General features: G+C 40.3%; 1 protein-coding gene across 3 annotated transcripts in view; it reads left to right on the top strand.

Moving 5' to 3' along the window:
• The window catches only part of dnaaf1 (dynein axonemal assembly factor 1), an 85,736-nt gene that overhangs the window by 25,013 nt on the left and 43,064 nt on the right, over positions 1-17,659 (top strand). For all 3 annotated transcript variants that reach the window (XM_048546213.2, XM_048546212.2, XM_048546214.2), the window contains 3 exons: positions 902-1,073; positions 1,887-1,960; positions 5,809-5,980. In XM_048546213.2, coding sequence (XP_048402170.1) covers positions 902-1,073; positions 1,887-1,960; positions 5,809-5,980 — 418 coding nt within the window. The remainder of the gene's footprint in view (positions 1-901; positions 1,074-1,886; positions 1,961-5,808; positions 5,981-17,659) is intronic.

Below are 17,659 nucleotides of genomic sequence, written 5' to 3'. Positions count from 1 at the left end.
TTAGTCACGTTTAAGTGCCTCCTCTCTCACCCCTATCGTTTGTAGTGTTGTCAGAACATTTGTCAGAGACATTTCATTCACTACCCTAGTGTGTGTAAGCGTGGTCATCAGGTCTTTTGGATGTCCTAAAAACTGCAGGGAACATGAACTAAGAACTGACTGACAGTTTTGAAGTTGCATCAGTTACAAACTCCATTCTTGCAGTAGTAATTAAGCAACAAAATTACGAGTTACTCATATCAGGAACAACAAATCCCAATGCCTACTGTGTAAATAAATACTCCTAACCCCTCACAATAGTACTGCAGTGTATATTCCACTTCCAAGGAACTCATGTTAACTTACACCTTCACAATAGCACTGTATAACATACGTCATAGCTCTGTACAATAACATGTATATATCCAGCACCTATCCTTAGAATATTGCCTCATAGACCATATTTATTATAATAGTGTGCTCTGGTGTATCTTACAGTTCTCTCAGTTAAAGACACAAATATGCCCCATGACAACCTTGCAAAAGATCCATGAAATACACCACATGCTTGCTGATATACCTGCTTGCTGACACCCCTCCTTATTTTCATTAATACCTGCTGATATAGCCTAATTTTAACTTGGTAATTTGAGTAACATACTCTACACTAGTCTCTGTAAAGCTCCCTGATATAACCCACACGTCCCTCAATAACACTGTCATAGTGCATAGCTGCTCAGTAACACACTATTACATCCCAGGCCCTCTCACATTAAGACTGTTACTTCTCACTCTTTCCAACGTACTCACATTACACTCTTGTGCCAATTTCATTTCATCAAAAGTCTAGCACATGTTTTGAGTGGGTAGAATGCGACCGCAAAGCCCAGCATCTGTCAGTCTTCTGCTAATGTGCTTTCAGAAAACAAGCAGCTCTCAAGTCATGAGGAAACCAATCCTGTGAGAAGTGAAGATGAAAGTAAACTGCAGAAAGGTAACTTGCTACATAATCAAGAGGGAATGGACAGCTTAGAGATACATGAATTGAACTCCAGAAAACCTCAGAAGAAAGGCAAGAAGAACTCAGGATCCAGGTGAGGAGTTTGTCCTGGTAAACTTGAGTCATTAATGGATTGAATAATGTCCTGCGGTAGGGGATGGATAAAACTATTTGATAACTTCAAAAACTTTGTTGTGTGTTTTTATTTTGCTTCATTCTTGACAATACTTTTCATTATGCGTAAGATCATTGCCACAGAAGCGGTCCATTGTATCTACACTGGCTGTTTGATAAAGGTATTCAAAGTTGTTCTATTTCCATATTGTTTCACTATATTCTTGCATTTTTGTGTTTGTGTTTTAAGCAAATTTTTTGTAAGTTATAATTTCATTGTTAAAAATGAATAGTGCAAAGTGAAATATCAGTAGAACGATAAACATGTACAGCAATGGAAGAGGGGATGAAAGGAGCGTCTGTGAATTTTGGACTAAATACAGACAGCCACTGAGGGACAGTAGCAAAGGTGAGATGAAGAGTGAGTGTTGGGTTTGCTCAACTTGATAAGAATGTTGAACGTAGAGTTTTTGATGACTGAATTTGGAAGGTCAATGTGAGAGTGTTCAGAAGTTGATGAGTTAAGTAAGCATAGTTTCAAGAAGAGAAGCAAAATGAAAATGAGTGAAATTAATTCACAGTGGCTGATGAAAGTTTTTTGTTTTATTCTCTACTCCTCCTGGTGTCAACCAAAGAAACCAAACAGGCCTGGGAAACTACATAAAGGTGTTCTGAGATTAGCATCACTGATCATTCTTTAGTTCAGAGGCGTTGGACTGCTTATGATGAAGAGGAAACATCTAGTTTATCAATAAATGTTTTAATATTTCTTTTGTTGCTGTTTAAATCATAGCTCAGTTGTTCCAGCAATTGCCTTGTCAGCAATGGGAGATAGGACAGTGCAAACAGAGACTGAGGATCCCCAGGGTGAGTAAAGGAAGCAGCTTCTAGAAACAATGGTCACACCTTTGAAATTAATTGGATGCAGTAAAACTTTTGTCAAGGGTGCAAAGGCTTCTGTTGACACCATCTCTCCCTGAATTTGTTTATCATGTAAGCAGAGCATTTGCAACAGATACTCCATCATTTGCCCAGTCTTTCTTTAATCTTGATTGTGTGTGTAATGTGGATATTGACTTTCTGAATCTAAAAACAAAAGTGTTGCAAATGCTAGAAATTGACTCAGTTGTGGGACTATTATGACCTATGAAGTCATCTTTCAACCTTGCAGCTTGTGAACAGAAGTAGGCCATTTGGCACACATCTGCCATTTGGCTCCTCCAGCCTGCTTTGCCATTCAATAAGATCAGGGTTGATCTCTTGGTGTTTCAAATTCCATATTCCCACATACTCCCAATAATATTTGATTTCATTGCCTAATAAGAATCTATCTACCTCCCCATTGGAAAATTTTAATGACCCCACCTCCTCCTGAGACAGTGTTCCAATATTGCACAACTCTGCAGGAAAAAAAAGTGTCACCTCTGTCCTAAAAAAAGTGACCCATAATTTAAAACAGTGCCCCCTAATCTTGGACTCAGTTACAAGAGGAAACATCCTTTCCACTTCCACTTTGTCAAGACTCCTTTGAAACTTGATAAAGTCACCCCTCATGCTTCTGAACCATAGTGGAAACAAATTCAGTCTGTCCAACTTATCCCAAGGAGACAACCTGATGGTTCCAGGTATATCAATCTAGCAAACCTTTTCAGAAGTGTTTGCAGTATATTTACATCACATTTTCCAACATTATACTCCATCTGATGGACTTTTTTGTCCAATCATTCAACCTATCACTATCTATTACAAACAGCACAGGGATTCTTTACAACATATTTTCTGACCTATGTTTTTATCATGTGCAAATTTTGTTACCGTGCCTTCCTTTCTTCAGGTAAGTCATTGATATAAATTGTAAAAAGTTGAGGCGGTAGAAAAGACTGCTGTGGAACTCCACTCATTACATCTTGCCCATCAGATGAGGACCCAATTATGTATACAGTCTATTTTCTGAGGACCATAAGACATAGGAGTAGAAGTACGGCCATTCGGCCCATCGAGCCCACTCTGCCATTGAAATCATGGCTGATGGGCACTTCAACTGCACATCCCTGGCACTCTCCCCATAGCCCTTGATTCCTTGTAAGATCAAGAATTTATTGATCTCTGCCTTGAAGGCATCCAATGTCCTGGCCTCCACTGCACTCCGTGGCAATGAATCCGTAAGCCCACCACTCTCTTGCTGAAGAAATGTCTTCTCATTTCTGTTTTAAATTTACCCCCTCTCATTCTAAGGCTGTGCCCACGGGTCCTAGTCTCCCCGCCTAACGGAAACAACTTCCCAGCGTCCACCCTTTCTAAGCCATACATTAACTTGTAAGTTTCTATTAGATCTCCCCTCAACCTTCTAAACTCTAATGAATACAATCCCAGGATCCTGAGCCATTCATCATATGTTAAACTTACCATTCCAGGGATCTTCCGTGTGAATCTCCACTGGACACGCTCCAGGGCCAGTATGTCCTTCCTGAGGTGTGGGACCCAAAATTGGACACAGTATTCTAAATAGGGCCTAACTAGAGCTTTATAAAGCCTCAGAAGCACATCACTGTTTTTATATTCCGACCCTCGAGATAAACGACAACATTACATTCACTTTCTTAATCACGGACTCTACCTGCAAGTTAACTTTTAGAGAATCCTGGACCAACACTCCTAGATCCCTTTGTACTTCTGCTTTATGAATTTTCTCACCGTTTAGAAAATAGTCCATGCCTGTATTCCTTTTTCCAAAGTGCAAAACCTCACATTTGCTCACGTTGAATTTCATCCGCCATTTCCTGGACCAATTTCCTTAACTGTCTAAATCTTTCTGCAGCTTCCCCACCTCCTCAGTACTACCTGCCTGTCCACCTATCTCCGTATCATCGGCAAACTTCGCCAGAATGCCCCCAGTCCCTTCATCCAGATCATTAATATATAAAGTGAATAGCTGCGGCCCCAACACTGAACCCTGCGGAACACCACTCGTCACCGGTTGCCATTCCAAAAAAGAGCCTTTTATCCCAACTCTCTGCCTTCTGTCAGACGGCCAATCCTCAGTCCAAGCCAGTAGCTCACCTCGAACTCCATGGGCCCTCACCTTGCTCAGCAGCCTCCCGTGAGGCACCTTATCAAAGGCCTTTTGGAAGTCTAGATAGATAACATCTACTGGGTTTCCCTGGTCTAACATACTTGTTACCACTTCAAAGAATTCTAACAAGTTTGTCAGGCACGACGACCTCTTACTAAATCCATGCTGACTTGTTCTAATCTGACCCTGCACTTCCCAGAATTTAGAAATCTCATCCTTGACAATGGATTCTAGAATTTTACCAACAACCGAGGTTAGGCTAATCGACCTATAACTTTCCATCTTTTGCCTTGATCCTTTCTTAAACAAGGGGGTTACAACAACAATTTTCCAATCATCTTGGACCTTCCCAGACTCCAGCGACTTTTGAAAGATCACAACCAAAGCCTCCGCTTTTGCTTCAGCCACCTCCCTCAGAACTCTAGGATGTAGCCCATCGGGGCCAGGAGATTTATCAATTTTTAGACCTTTTAGCTTTTCTAGCACTTTCTCTTTTGTAATGCCTACCATACTCAACTCTTCCCCCGACTTTCCCTAATTGTTTTCCTATTACTCATGTCTTCCACTGTGAAAGCTGACACAAAGTACTTATTAAGTTCTTCAGCTATTTCCTTATCTCCCATCACGAGCCTTCCAGCATCAATTTGGAGCGGCCCAATGTCTATTTTTGCCTCTCGTTTGTTTCTTATGTATTGAAAGAAACTTTTACTATCATTTCTAATATTACTAACTAGCCTACCTTCATATTTGATCCTCTCCTTCCTTATTTCTCTCTTTGTTATCCTCTGTTTGTTTTTGTAGCCTTCCCAATCTTCTGATTTCCCAGTACTCGTGACCACTTTATAGGCTGTCCCTTTTTCTTTGATACAGTTCCTGACTTCCTTTGTCAGCCATGGCTGTCTAATCCCACCCCGGATAATCTTTCTTTCCTTTGCCGGGCAATCATCTGTCCAAAATCAAACACAAACTTCTATATCTACCCCCAAGCATCTTTGAATAAACTATTGTAATATATCCATAAACTATGCATGCATTTTGGTAAAAAGCAGTTGTTTTCATGTGCAACCCACTTTATGGCACTTGCTGAAATGCTTTATTTTTTATTCATTCACAAGACAGGGCATCGCTGGCTAGGCAGTATTTATTGCCTTGAGGGCATTTAAGAGTCAACCACATTGTTGTGGGTCTGGAATCACATGTAGGCCAGATCAGGTAAGGATGCCAGTTTCCTTCCCTAAAAGACAACAGTGAACCAGATGGAGTTTTCCTGACTGCCAATTCACAGTCATCATTAAACGTTTAATTCCAGATTTTTTAAAAATTCAAATTCCACCATCTGTCGTGGTGGGAATCGAACATGGGTCCCCAGAACATTAGCTGGATCTCTGGATTGACAGTCCAATGATAATACCACAAGGCCGTTGTCCCCTAACAATCTCTCAAAGCTTGCACATCCACCATGCAACCCATTAATTTTTTGGAACTCCTCACACCTCTGTCAGTCATACCAATATAGCTTTGACCTCTCTATAATCATTTGGAATTGCTCACACATTGTGAACATTCCATTTCAGCCAGGTAACAGCACACTGAGTGGGAAAGAGCGTTTGCCTTGTAACTTTTGTGCTGGTATATTTTTCAGTGGCTGAGCAAACCTACTTAAATAAAGGAACAGTCCCATTGAGAAGTGAAGGAGAATGTAAACTGCAGAAAGGTGACCAGCTGCATGATCAGGAAGGAACTAAAAGTCCAGAGCTACATGAACTGAACACCAGGAAACCTCAGGAAAAAGCCAGGAAGGACTCCGGACCCAGGTGAGAAGCTGTTCTGGAAAATATGATCAGTTGTGTTGATACAAGTTGTGTTGATGTAACAGATCCGTTATTGATTAGCTTGCAAACACGTGTGATAGCCCTTTTTTGACACCATTTTAGTTGACAGTTTCTTTCACAATGAATTGCCTTATAAAGGTAGAAGGTGCTTGTCCCATTCTGTCTGTGCAGACTTTGTGAAAGTGCTGACCAATTCATGTTTTCCTGACAGCTTTAGTGTTTCAAGTGTCCTTCCAACTCTGTTTTAGAAGTTCTTCAGATGGTATGATTTAAAAGAGTAATGGATGTGTGCAGCTCTGTTAGGAGTGCGGGCATGACTTGTAAAGATGGCTTGAAATTAGGTTTCCAGGCTGTTCAGCAATTGGTAGTTGTTTCTCAACCTTCTGTGGAGGAAAGTACATCATTTTCACTACCTACATTCCTTCTGCACGGCCATCACTTTCTGCTATCAGCCTTTTGGAATTGGTGAAGAAGAGGCAGTGGTTGAGAGCCTGGATGTACGAGTGTATTGATCAGTAAGGTCAGTGTTTGCTTCAAGGAAAAGCTGGAGATCTGAAGTAAAAGCAGCAAAGTGATGGATAAACTCTACAGGTTTGACAGCATCTGTGAAGAGAGAAACTGAATTGACATTTCTAAACATTGTTTCTATCTCCACAGATTTTGCAGATTGATGACTTTCTCCAACACTTCACTTTTATTTCAATGTATCCTTCAATTACTTTCCTAATGATGTGTATGATAAGAATTTGGTTAGTTGCCTCCACACTGATTAACGTCCAGTTAGATATTAGAAATGTCGAAGCTGTTGTTTTGGACACAATTTAACTTCATTTCTAGCCATCGATTTCATTATGCCTGAACCTGGTAACAATCTCAGATTATGTCTTCGTGATTGTACCATTATTAAAACTGCATATTTCCACCTCCAATGACATTGCTCTGACTTCATTTTTGTCTCAGTTCATCTGCTATGGAAACTCTCATCCATGCTTTTGATGTCTCGACTCGATTTATTCCAATGCATTCTTGGCTAGTCTTGCAATTCTACCTTCTGTAACTTTAATGCCACCCCAAATTCAGCTGCATTTACCTTAACTAGATAAATTAGCAAGACTAGTTCCTTATCATTTCTGTCCTCACTGAGCTACGTTACCTCAGTCAAGCAGACTCTTGATTTTAAAATTTTCACTTTCGTGTTCAGATTTATCCTCACCCTACCCTTCCTACATCTATAAAAATCTCCAACCCCATGATCCTACGATTTATCTTCTCAGAATCTGGGCTGTTTGTAATTCTGGCTTCTGAAGCTGTGCCTTCCAAGACCTGGAATTCCATCCTTATGTATCTTGATGTCTCTCAGTTGCTTTCTTCCTTCAAGACATTTCTTAAAACCTGCCTCTTTACTAAGCTTTTGATCATTTCACCTAATATCTCCTTATGTGGCTGTGTGTTTTGTTTTGGTTTGCAGTGCTCCTTGTGAAGTGCTCTTGGGTGCTTTATTATGTTAAAGGTGCAAATAACTCGAAGTTGTCGTTGCCCTTTGAAACAGTGGCTCAGTATGTAGCATCACAACTTGTAGACAGTACTGAAAGCTGGCATTGTCAGTCCAGAGCCTTTTACCAATTTGGCACCATTTGAAATCCACTTTTGTCACTTTTTCATAGTTTGTTGTTTGTAGCCACTCATGTTCATGTGTACTCAGTATTATCTATGATGACACTCTTCCTCTTCAGTTGTGTTTCCCTGGTACTAGTGAACTGTGGACAATCATTTCCTTTGGAGGGAAGTAGAGGAATTTTGGATTTTTGAATGACATGGGATTTCTGCCATATGAGCACTTGCTTACTGTAAAGATGAGTGATTGAAAAGAAGAATCATTCTATTTAATGTCTTGAAAGCTGAGATGAACCTCTTGAAGCAGGCAGTGTTACTTACTAGTGTGGTATTGACTGTTAGCAGTACATTGAGTAGCACTTTCCCTGACCTTGAGGTACTACTAGGGAATTGGTATGATTTTGTGTGAGACCTTCAAAAATTTTGAGTGGTAGAGAATGTAGATTGGAAAGAATGAATTGGCTTAGTTTCTTTTTGAATAGTGTGGCAGGTGTTTAGGTGGGAGAGGTTTCATTAAAAACTTCTTCCATCCCCAGACATGTTGAATAAATCTAAGAACTCCTGTCTTCAATGCTTGGGTCTATCCAGTCTAGCCCTCAATGCAGCCCAGCAACTCTCCCCTAATAGGTCATGATTTTGGAAGGCTTATGCTGCTGCTTATTCATTCCCTCCCCTGCAGGTGCAGCTCCTTCAAATACCTTGCATACTTCACTTCTGAAATGTCCTCATTCCCAACCCCCTTCAACTGCTGGCTTCTTTACAGAGGCGATAGCTAAACTGAACCTCCTTTGCTGCTCCAAACTAGACCTTCCTTTTTAATGAAAGTGGTAGGAGGAGAGGTCATTGAGTGAACAGCAGTGTCATATGAACTCATGACTTTGAGAGAAAAACCTCTACCATTCCATCTGCTCAGGGAACCTGCTAAATGTTATATTCATCATTTTCTTTCATAACTTGGTTGATTAGAACATAGTATGGGAAATTGTGAGAGGATATGCACTTTGATAGGAAGAATAGAGGAGCGAAATATTATTTAAGTACAAAAAGCTGCAGAAGGCTATACCATGGACAGATTTAAGAGTCACTGTTATAAATCACAAAAAAACTAGCATACAGGTTCAGCAGGTAATAGGGAAGACAGATGAATGTTGGCCTTCATTTCAAATGGAATTGAATGTATAACAAGGTAAGAAATAGGGAGAGAATGCATCTAAACACATGGCTACCAGGCTGTTGTAGGAGGAAGGGCTTCCATTATGTGGATAATTGGAGCACATTTTGGGGAAGGTGGGACCTTTACAGTAAGGATGGGTTGCACCTGAAACAGAAGGGCACAAACATTTTGGGAAGGAGGTTTTCTTGAGCTATACGGGATGGTTTAAATTAGATTGGCAGGAGGTGGGGAACCGGATTTGTAATTCAGAGGATGAGGTATTCAGCCTTCCAACAATAGGGAGTGAGGTTGTTAATAAAGAAATTGCGGTTGATGGAGCATAATTGTGGACACAGAGATGGTCTGAAGTGTGTATACTAGAAGTATCAGAAATAAGGTGGATGAACTTAGAGCATGGGTCAGTAAATGGAACTACGATGTTGTGGCCATTACAGAAACTTGGATAACTCAGTGACAGGAATGGTTGTTGGAAGTTCCAAGATTTAGATGCTTTAAACAAAATATGGAGAGTGGTAAAAGAGGTGGGGAGTAGCGTTGCTAGTCAGGACTAGTATAGCGGTAACCGAAAGGCAGTTTGAGAATGATATGTCTACAGAGTTGGCTTGGATTGAGGTCAGGTACAAGAAGGGAGCAGTCACTTTGTTAGGTTTGTTTTATAGGCCCCCAAATAGTTGCAGAGAAGTGGAGGAGCGCATTGGGAGGCAGATACTGGAAAGGTGCAGAAATCACGGGGTTGTTGTCAATGGGTGACTTCAACTTTCCAAACATTGATTGGAAACGTTTTAGTTGTAATAGTTTAGATGGAACAGATTTTGTCCAGTGTGTTCAGGAAGCATACTTAACACAGTATGTGGATTGACCAACATGAGGAGAGGCCACTTTGGATTTGGTGCTTGGCAATGAAATGGGCCAAGTATTAGACCTGTTGGTAGGAGAGCATTTTGACATTAGCAATCATAATTCTGTTACTTTTACAATAGCCGTGGAAAAGGATAGGCACATAGAGCAGGGTAATTATAACTTATAATTCGGGGAAGGGTAATTGAAATTCTGTTAAGTAAGAACTGGGTAACATAAAATGGGAACAGATGCTGTCAAGGAAGAACAGTATAGAAATGTGAAGATTGTTTAAGGAATGCATACTGCATATGCTCGATATGTTAGTCCCTAACAGGTAGGGAAGATGCGGTCAAGTGAGGGAGCCTTGGTTCTCAAGAGAGGTCAAATGACTAGTTAAGAGGAAGAAGGAAACAAGGATCAGAAAAGGTTCTAGAGGCTTACAAGTTAGCCAGGAAGGTGCTGAAGAAAGGGCTTAGGAGAGCTATAAGGGGACATGAGAAAACCTTGGCAAATGAGATCAAGGAAAACTCCAAGGCTTTTTACAAATACGTGAGGAATAAGAGAATGACCAGAGAAAGGATAGGGATGATCAAGGATTGTAAAGGGAATTTGTGCACGGTGGCTAAAGAGATAGGAGAGGTCCTTAATGAATACTTTTCTTCGGTATTCACAACTGAAAGGGACCTAGCTGTAGGGGACGGCAGTGTGAAACAGGCTGGTAGGCTCGAGGAGGTGGATTTTAGTAAGGAAGATGTACTAGGAATTTTGAGGAACTTGAAGGTAGATAAGTCCCCCAGGCCTGATGGGATTTATCCAAGGATTCTTTGGGAATCAAGGGAAGAGATCGCAGGGCCTTTGACAATGATCTTTTCATCCTCACTGTCCACGGGTATAGTGCCGGAAGAGTGGCAAACGTCATTCCCTGCTTCAAAAAAGGGAATGGGATAACCCCGGAAATTACAGGCCAGTTAGTCTTACATCAGTGGTGGGCAAATTATTGGAAAGGGCTCTGAGAGATAGGATTTATGATCACTTGGATAGGCACACTTTGACTTGTGATAGTCAGAATGGATTTGTGAGGGGCAGGCCATGCCTCACAACCTTATTGAATTCTTTGAAGAGATGACCAAACACGTGGATGAAGGTAGAGCAATGGATGTGGTATACATGGATTTAAGTAACATGTTTGATAAGGTTCCCCATTGTAGGCTCTTGCAGAAAGTAAGGAGGCATAGGATGGGGGAAATGTGGCAGATTGGATTCAGAATTGGCTGACCCTTAGAAGACAAAGGGTGGTCGTGATCGGAAAATATTCAACATGGTGCTCAGTTACGAGTGGTGTACCACAAGGATCAGTTCTGGGTCCTCTTCTATTTGAGATTTTTGTAAATGATTTGGATTTAGGAATGGAAGGGTGGATTAGTAAGTTCGCGGACAATACGAAGGTGGATTGAGTTATGGATAGTGCGGAGGCCAGTTCTAGGTTTCAAAGGGACATTGATAGGATGCAGAGCTGGGCTGAGGAGTGGCAGATGGAGTTTAACCCTCAAAAGTGTGAAGTGATTCATTTTGGAAAGACAAACTTGAAAGCAGAGTACAGGGTGAACGGAAAGATTCTTGGCAGCGTGGACGAACAGACTTTGGGGTTCATTTCCACAGTTCCCTGAAAGCTACCACCCAGGTGGATAGAGTTGTTAAGAAGGCATATGGTGTGTTAGCTTTCATTAATAGACCAATTGAGTTCAAGTGCTGTAAAGTTATGCTCCAGCTATACAAAATCCTGGTTCAACCTCATCTAGAGTTTTGTGCCCAGGTCTGGGTCACCTCATTTACAGGAAAGATGTGGAAGCGTTGGTAAAGGTGCAGAGGAGATTTACCAGGATGTTTCCTGGAATGGAGTGAAGGTCTGACGAGGAAAGGTTGAGAGAGCTACGGCTTTTCTCTTTAGAACGACTAAGGATGAGAGGTGACTTGATAGAGATGTACAAAATGATCAGAGGTATAGAGTGGCCAGCCAGAGACTTTTTCCTCGGGTGGAGATAGCTCTTATGAGGATAGTTTTAAAGTGAGCGGAGGAAGATACAGGGGAGACGTCAGAGGTAGGTTCTTCACTCAGAGAGTGGTAGGGGCGTGGAATGCATTGCCAGAGAGGGTAGTGGAGTTAACCTTATTCGGGGCATTTAAGCAGCTATTGGATAGGCATATGGATGATAGTATAAGGTCGGGGTGGAGGTTAAATAGACCTTAGGTTTAGAGTAAACGTTTGGCACAGTATCGTGGGCCGAAGGATCTGTACTGTGCTGTACTGTTCTATGTTTTATTGTAAAATAGGGAGGTCTTGCTAAGACCATATAAGTTCACTTTGGTCCCCTTATCTGAGGAGATGTGTACTGGCTTTGGAGACAGTTCAGAGTTTACTAGCTTGATCTTGGGATGGAGGAATTGTCTAATGATGGAAGGTTGAGTAGTTTGGGCTTGTACTCATCGGAATTTAGAAGTTTTACGGACTTGAAAGAATCGATGTAGAGAGATTGCCTCCCCTGTGGGAGTGTGCAGGACCAGAGGACATAAACTCAGTATAAGAAGACATTGAGAATAGAAATGAGGAAAGATTTCTTCTCCCCAAAGATAGTGAATCTGTGGAATACTTTACTGCAGAGGGCTGTTGAGGTTATGATGCTCAATATATTTTAGACAGATTTTGAATCAATAACAGAACCAAAGGTTATATGGCAAAGACAGGAATGTAGAGTTGAGGGTTATCACATCAAATGGGGCGGCACAGTGGCTCAGCGGTTAGCACTGCAGCCTCACAGCACCAGGGATCCAGGTCTGATTCCTCCCTCAGGCAACTGTCTGTGTGGCATTTGCACATTCTCCCTGTGTCTGCATGGGTTTCCTCCGGGTGCTCCGGTTTCCTCCCACAGTCCAAAGATGTGCAGGCCATGGGATTGGCCATGCTAAATTGCCCATAGTGTTCAGGGTGTGTGGGTTATAAAGGATGGGTCTGGGTGGGATGCTTTAAGGGAGCGGTGTGGACTTGTTGGGCTGAAGGGCCTGTTTCCACACTGTAGGGAATCTAATCTAATCTAATCTCATGAAATAGCAGGAGAAACTGAATGGCTTTCTTCTCTTCTTGCATCTTGTGATCTTATAACCAAGCTTTTCCATGTTCATCTGAGGCTATATTTTGTTGATGACATTCAAAACTTGACCACATTACCTAGTCTGACATTTTAAATGCTATATTCAAGTATTGGTAAAAAGCATCCGATAGTACTGTTTGAAGAGCAGTTTGCTTTCTTGGTGTCCAGTACTTCTTCATGAACCAAGATTGATAAACAAAATATCAGACACTTATCCATTGTTCTTTGTGGACACTCACCACATGCAGATTAAGAAAAAAGAAATAAGAGCAGAAGTAGAGCGTTTCACCACTTGAGCTGCTCCCCTATTCAATATGATCATGACCGTTCTTACTGCATGGTTCCATTTAACCCTCTCCTCCCAATATTGCTCAATTCTTTGTGAATTCAAAAATATCTGTTTCAGCTTTAAATTTATTCTCAGTTATGGTCATCCAAAACCATTTAGAGTGGACAGTTCCATAGTTTCAGAACTCTCTGACTGAAGTGATTCTCTTCATCTCAGTTGTAAATCATCATTCTTTATCTTGAAGAGGCTGTGCCTTTGTGTTTTAGATGCCCAAGTTAAGGGAAAGAGACATGTGTCTAATCTGTCAAATCCTTCACAATCTTCCATATTTCAACAAGATAACCACATAAGAGAAAGTTATTCACCCTGTTGTCGTAGGAATTTATTGAGTGAATCTTCTACATTACTATTTCTTTCATTATAAGTACATCCTTCCTTAGATCGGAAAATCAAAGCTGTGCACAGTGCTCCAGATGTCATCTTACCAAAGTTATGTACAATTGTAGCAAAATTTCCTTTTCTTGGACTTCAGTGCCCTTGAAATGAAGGCCAACAGGCTATTGTCTTCCTCTGACAAAACAAGAGAACTGTGGATTCTGGAAGTCTGAAATGAACACCCAAGATACTGGAGAAACTCAGCAAGTCTAGCAGCATCTGTAGAGATTAACATGGTGTTATCATTTTAAGTCCAGTGACATTTGTCAGAACTCACTGAAGGGGCAGTGAACTTGAAGCGTTATCATGCTTTTGTCTCTACAGATACTGTCATACCCCTATTAAGTTTCTCTGGCATTTTTGATTTTATTTGTCTTCTCTCTTGCTTGTTGTATTTGCAAGATAATATTTAATGTTGTGTTATATTCAAAACTTGTTGAACATTAATATTTAAAAGTCTCACACCTTTTAAAGACATATACTGCTTTGGTATTATTACAAGCAAAATGAATAGGCTCGCACCTTGTTGTCCTCTCACTTAACCTGAGTACAGTCACAGTTTTTATTTTTTCCTATCAAATATGGATCTACTTGTGTTGGAGGCACAACAAAACAGATATATAAATTCACGAAAGTTCCTTCTACTGCACGTTTTCAACCATTTAGAGAGACATGAAGAGCAGAATGGAACATCACCACCTGCAAGTTCCTCACCAAGCCACTCACCATTCAGCCTTGGAAATATATTGCTGTGCCTTTGATGACACTGGGCCATTCCTGGACATTTGTGCTCAACAGCATTGTGAATTCCCACACCAAATGGACTGCAGTCGTTCAAGAAGGCAGCTTACCACCACTACCACCTCAGGAGTAGCTTGGGATGGACAATAAAGATAGTTAAGCCAAAAAAGTTCAAGTCCGATTAAATGAGTTTAAAACGTGTCCTCGTGTAGCCTTTTACCATTCCTGCTCTGTTTAAAACTCAGCAAAGTTTCAATGTGCACACCAAACCACTCTTGCTGTGACTATCGCTTTAGATTTATAAATGTCCCTTTACCTGATTCCTTCCCTCCTCTATCTATTAGTTTACAGCTTTGCCCTATTAGTACAATTCACCAAAATACTGATCTAATTCCAGATTAAGCGGAAAACATCCCAATAGAACAGCTGTTTTATAACTAGTGCCAATGCCCCGTGAATCAAACCTCTTCTTACTACAACACTCTGAGCTATTTTAAATTCTCTGAACTGATTTATCCCTATGCCAATTAGCATGTGACCGGCTTATGCAATAATCTAGAAATGATTAACTTTGTGATTCTGTGTTTAATTTGGACCCTAATTCCTTAAATTCCCTCAGCAAAACTTCATTTTTTGCTCTACCTATGTCATTGGTTCACAAACTTTGATACGCCCAGATATGACTGCAGAGGATAGTGCCTGCCCATTAATCTATCTAACTCATCTATTCATTTAATGGATGGAAAGCAATGTGTGTGTATAAATGGGTCATTTTCAAATTGGTGGGCAATAAGTAGTGGAGTGCTGGCCTCAGCTATGTACAATTCATTTTAAAGACTTGGATGAAGAGTCTGTCGGTAATATATCTCAGTTTGCTATTGATACACAGCTGGATGGAGAAGTAAACTGTGAGGAGGATGCAGGGAAGTTACAGGGAGATATAGACAGGCTCAGTTAGTGAGCAGGTAGGAAATGTGAGGTTGTTAACATTAGTCGTAAAAAGAAAACAAGAGTATATTCACACTTTTCAACTTGCAAACGTTGATGCTTAGAGGATGTACTTGTGCAGGGAGCACTGAATATTAGCATGTAGGTCCAGCAAGCAACTAGAAAGATAAATGACATATTGGCCTTTATTACAAGGGGATTGAAGTACCTGGAATGAAGAAGCCTTGTTAAAATTATATGGGACTTTGAGACCACATGGAAGACTATGTGCAGTTGTGATGTCCATGATTGAAGAAAGATGTATTTCCATTGAAAGCAGTACAGCGAAGGGTCATTTGATTCGTGTTTGGAATGAGAAGGTTGTTTTACGGTAATAAGCTGGCTAAACTGGGCTGCTACTCTGAAGTTCAGAAAAATTAGATACAATCTGAAACATACAACATTCTGATAAGGTTTAACAGATGAGATGCTGAGACATTGTTCGGCTTGTTATACAGTCTGAAGCACTAGCACAGTGACGGGATAAGAGATAATCGTTAAAGACAGAGAGGAGAAATTTCTTCACTCAGAGTTCTAAAATCTTCCAAAATACCCTGGATTCCCGAATGGTCCCTAGCAAATTGAACAATCACAAGGAGAACATTTCTGCTCAAAAAAGGAGGCAGCCAAAAAGTAGGAAACTGTTGAAAAGTTAAAAGCTAGACCACATTACTAAAAAAGCAGTGGCAGAATATTTAGAAAACCAAAAAACCATCAGGCAGAGTCAACATAGTTTTGTAGAAAGGAAATTGTGTTTGACAAATTTATTAAGGTGCTTTAAGTTGGAACAAACAAGGTGGATAAAGCAGAGCCAATAGTTCAGTGTATTTGGATTTCTAGAAAAAGGATATATTAAGTAGCACATAAAAGCTCAATTTAAGAGATTCATGCTGATAAGATTGAAATATAGGCATACGTAAGGATTGACTGACTACCAGGGAACAAAGTTAGAATAAATGTATTTTTTAAGGACGATAGACTATAATGGAGTGCCCAGGGCTTAGAAATCTTCAACCATTTACAATTTACATTAATGGCTTAGATGAATGTATTGTGACCAAATTTGCTGGTGATACAAGAATACAAAGAAGTACACAGGATCAGGGGACTACGATGTCCATGTTCTATAGATCCTTGAAGGCAGCAGGACAGTAGATAAGGTGGTGAAGGTGACATATGGGTTTTTTTGTCTTTATTAGTCAAGGCAACGAATATAAGAGCAAGGAGATTATAATGGATCTGTATAGTACTTAGTTAGGCCACAGGTGGTGGGCTGTGTGCAGCTTTGGTTGCCACACTAGAGGAAGGATGTGATTGCACTGAAGACATTCACCAGAGGCAAGAACTCTCAAAACATTTAAGATGTATATATTTGAAACACTTAAAATGCAACATGAGACAAGACTGCAGGTGAAGTGCTGGAAAATGGGGTTACAATAGATAGATGCTTAATAATAACTGCAGAGCCATATGGCCATAGAACCTTTTGCTCTGCTGTCAAATTTTTTTGATTCTGAGTTCAGAGATTTTATCAACCTACATCCTGGGATAAAATCCCACAAGGAAAGATTGAGAAGATTGGCATACATGTATTGGGGTTTAGACGATTGAGAGATGATCTTATAGAAACATCAGATTTTAAGGACCCTACCAGAGATTATATTTCCTTTTATGCATGATTCTAGAGTTAAGAAGTACAGTTTTTAAAAATAAGGCCTCCCATTTAAGTGAAGATGAGTAGAAATTTCTCCTCTCAAAGAAATTCAAATGCAGGCTAAACGCTTTGAGTAAGCAGTGGAGGCACGGTCATTGATTTATTCAAGGTTGAATTAGACAGATTTTTGATTCACAAAGGAGTCAACGTATGTGGAGACAGTGAGAAAAATGAAGTTAAAGTCAGAATCATATCAGACATATTCTTGAAAGATTGGTGGAACAGACAGAAGGCCCAATAGTTTAATTCTGTTTCCATTCCTGATGATCTGATGACATTTGCTCAGGTACCTTCCACCTTCTAAAGGATTTCTTCTTTCAGTCTTATCATTGTGATTTCTAATTTCTTGAAATGGAACATACTTTTCTACATCAATTAAAGTTACCCCAAAAACATCCAACTTTAGTTCTGTTCCTACTTTACATGCTTACATTTCAAAAATACTTCAGTGCCTGTGAATTCCTCTGAGACACCGGTGGTTATGAAAGTCCCATAAATAAATGTATGTCTTTTGTTTCTTCAGTTTGAAGGTACAGTAAATCCTCTGAATCCGTGAATTTGCAAATCGCGAATTCGCGTATCCAAGCCAAAAAATAAGTAACAACGAAACTCAACATCCATGGGAAAAAAATTACATATGCGATTTTCAACTTATTTTAAACAATACCCATACTCACGAATTTCAAGATTTGTGGGGTTTCACAGGAACAGAAACCTTGCA

This window comes from Stegostoma tigrinum, chromosome 16 (genome assembly GCF_030684315.1).
Source record: "Stegostoma tigrinum isolate sSteTig4 chromosome 16, sSteTig4.hap1, whole genome shotgun sequence".
NCBI lineage: Eukaryota > Metazoa > Chordata > Chondrichthyes > Orectolobiformes > Stegostomatidae > Stegostoma > Stegostoma tigrinum.
Note: the sequence above shows the minus strand (reverse complement) of the source record. Positions and strands in the feature narration are given on the sequence as shown.